This window comes from Gracilinanus agilis, chromosome 2 (genome assembly GCF_016433145.1).
Source record: "Gracilinanus agilis isolate LMUSP501 chromosome 2, AgileGrace, whole genome shotgun sequence".
Classification (NCBI taxonomy): domain Eukaryota; kingdom Metazoa; phylum Chordata; class Mammalia; order Didelphimorphia; family Didelphidae; genus Gracilinanus; species Gracilinanus agilis.
This window is the reverse complement of record NC_058131.1, coordinates 682,236,558-682,240,004: the sequence shown is the minus strand read 5'-3', so window position 1 is coordinate 682,240,004 and position 3,447 is coordinate 682,236,558. Positions and strand designations below refer to the sequence as shown.

Below are 3,447 nucleotides of genomic sequence, written 5' to 3'. Positions count from 1 at the left end.
CCAGTGTGTGCCAAGTTATTGACAAATGCTGTCATAGAGTGAGTCATAAAACTATTGAGATCTTTGATCTAGAAATCTAATTTCTAGGACAGCATTCTAAGGATATTATTGAAAGGAAAATGCAGATTTATTTGTATAAAATATCTATAAGATCTTCACCTCAATATTAAAAGCTGGGATCAAGCAAGATGCACAATGACCAGAGAATAACAAAATAAATTACTTATATTAAAAAAGAGAGTGTATTGCATGCTATAGAATGACAAATGTGAAAAATACGAGATAAAACTGAAGCAATTTCAGAGAAAAGAATGCACACAGTGCATTTATTTATACTGTGAAAGAATTGTGTAAAATAATGAAAGAAATCCACAATAACCACAAATCCATAAAAATGAAAGAAAAGGAAAAAGAAAAGAGGACACTAAAGGAAACAATTATTTTCTTAAAATCAATACCTTGCAACAGTAGATTAGCTATCTTCAAAGTCAAGAAGTTCTGGGTTCAAGTCCTGCCCTTAACACAGTGGCAGGGTTACCTTGGTAAATTCACTCAACCTCTCAGGGTTCTAGGCTATTAGCAGTGTTATAGAAGATTCTGATCCCAATAGAGGAAATTTCCTTCCTGGAAGTTTTTTGTACTAATAAAATAACAATTCCATATCAAAAAGGTGGGAAAAGAGACTGATATACTATGGTAAAATCGAATGTAATGGACTTCTGTACCAGCAGCAGTGAAATGACATAGGACAATTCTGAGGGATTTATGGTAAAGATGCTACCCACATTCAGAGGAAGGACTGCAGGAGAGGAAACATAAAAGAAAAAACAATTGCTTGAACTCATGGGTTGAGGTGGACATGATTGGGGATGAAGACTCGAAACTACCACACCAATGCAACTATCAACAATTTGAAAATAGGTCTTGATCAATGACACATGTTAAAACCAGTGGAAATGTGCATCTGCCATGGGTGGGGGGATTGTGGGGGGCGAAGGGGAAAATAGGAGCATGAATCATGTAACTATGTTAAAAATGAATATTAATAAATGTTTTTTTAAAAAGTAGGCTTTAAACCCCCCCCCAAAAAAGGTGGGAAAGTAGAGAATTTAGAACTTTCTTTCTTTGAACTCTATAAAGTATTTGTTTTATTTGAATACTTGAATTTTTATCTTTGTTTACATTTAGCATAAATGTAAAACTTAAAAAAAAATCAAGTATTCAAAAACAAGTAAATAGGACATAGGCTACTACATAGTCATCGAATTATTGGGCCCAGAAGAAGGAAGGTGAAAATTATTCTGAACTTAACCAATGGCCACATTAATTTTCGACCATTTGCTTAAATCTTGAAGTCCCATTTTAAGAGGAATATTGTTTTCTTTTTTGTTGCTTTATCATAGCATTGATCTGGTCTAGCTCTTCTTTAGCTAAGATGGTGAAGCTTAAACACTGACACATTGCAGAAGCTTGAAAGAATTTGAGTATGATCCTAGAAGCAAAAGGAGTGCTGTCCAAGAGATAAATCCAAGAGGATGCTGATTGTAGCTAGTTGGCAAATTACAATATGGTAAAGGATTTGAAAACTACATGATACAAGACAAGTTTGGAAAAACTTCTCCCTCTTCTCCCTTCTGGCTTCCCTGGCGTAAGTTAGATATCTAAATTAAGAAAGGAACAATTATTTGATCGATAAATGGACTTACATATAAATGATACTCATTCAGAATAGATTCTGAAGGCAAATTTAAACCAAATAAAAGATTCATTTGATGCACAATCTAACTCCATATAATGAATATTGCAAAGATTTAGGTGTTCCAAAATGGAATTAACCATTCAGGGAGGTTGTAAAATTTTTTCATTTAAAGTTTCCAGGGGAGGATCACTTGTCAAGGATTGTGTAGAGTTGGGGTTGTCTTACTTTAAGTTTCTTTCTAGCTAAAATTCCAAGACTATTTCGTGCATCTCATTCTGTATAGAGCATTTCTTAATGCCCTTTTGACCTGCTTATTTCGTAGTGTATAAATGAAAGGATTCAGCAAAGGAGTGATCACAGTGTTCACAAGTGCTGCCTCTTTGTTGACATCTACTCTGTCAGTCTGCTTTGGTTTTACATATATAAAAACAACACTTCCATATGTCAGAAAAAGGACAATGAGATGGGAAGAACATGTGGAAAAAGCTTTCCATCTTTCTTTGGCTGATGGGAGATTGACTACTGTATTTATTATGTTTAAGTATGATATTACTGTTACAATGAGAGAAGACAAAACAATAACTATGGAAAGAAGAAAGGTTAATGATTCGACACTACCAGTGTCAGAACATGAAAGATGCACTAGAGGACCTAGATCACAAAAGAAATGGTGGATGACATTAAAGCCACAGAAAGATAACTGAGAGACCATTAGGATTAGACTGATAATTAACACAAAACTCAAAGCATAGGAGGATAAGACTAAGAAGAAACAGACCTTGATGTTCATGATGTTGTGGTAGTGCAAAGGGTTACAGATTGCCACATACCTATCCAGAGACATCACAGCCAAAAGAAAGAAGCATGTTGACCCCAAAAATAGAAAGAAAAAGGTTTGGGTGAGGCAGGCTGCAAAGGAAATTGTTTGCATTCCTGAAAGGAAGATTGCTAGCAGATTGGGAATAACAGTTGTTATAAAGCAGCTTTCTAGGAAAGAGTAGTTACTTAGGAAAAAATACATCGGTGTTTGGAGGCAGTGGTCAGTCCATGTGATGGTGACAATGACAATGCTTCCTGTAATGGACACCAAATACAAAAGCAAGTGCACCACAAAGAGGAGTTTCCCCAGGTGTTGGACAGCAGGAAATCCCTCCAGCACAAATTCTTGGACTGTTGTCAAATTATCTATTTTCAGCATCTGTTCTCCAAGTCCTGTAATTGGGTAAAAGATCACTGTTGATGAATAAAGATTGTGAAATGTAATGGAAGTAATCTTAAGTTTGTACAGTGTGTGCAAAAAGAAACATAAGAGGTGACACTGACAAAATCAAAAAGGATTCCTCCTGTTTGAGTGGACAAATGAAAGAGTGAATCCTGCAAGTTTTCCAGTCAATAATTTGATGAATGAATATTTTACAAATCTTTAAGCTATCTATGTACTTTCAATCAGCATGTATTTTAAATGTCTGATATGATTAGCACATTACAAATTGAATAATTTAATGTGGAATTAACTCTGTAGACTTTTATTTTTTATCATTCATCCAAAACATGACGATTACCATTCTCAATAATTGATTTCATATAGACAGGTAGTGGAGGGTAGATGGAGACTTGTGATTTCACTGACTTAGGGAGCCCTGGAATTTAGAATACTTTTCTGTACCTTAGGTCATTGAGAATGTCCTCAAACTCTGAGAGGGTAGGTGATTTGCCCAGGGTTATACAGCCAGTAATTTTCAGGGGCA

The 3,447-nt window shown here is 35.2% G+C and overlaps 1 protein-coding gene across 1 annotated transcript; it reads right to left on the bottom strand.

Annotated features, from left to right (window-relative positions):
• Positions 1–1,955: 1,955 nt before the first annotated feature.
• LOC123236450 (olfactory receptor 6C74-like) lies at positions 1,956–2,897 on the bottom strand. Its single transcript, XM_044662848.1, has one exon. It carries the CDS (start codon positions 2,895–2,897, stop codon positions 1,956–1,958), a length of 942 nt encoding a protein of 313 aa, XP_044518783.1.
• Positions 2,898–3,447: the final 550 nt, after the last annotated feature.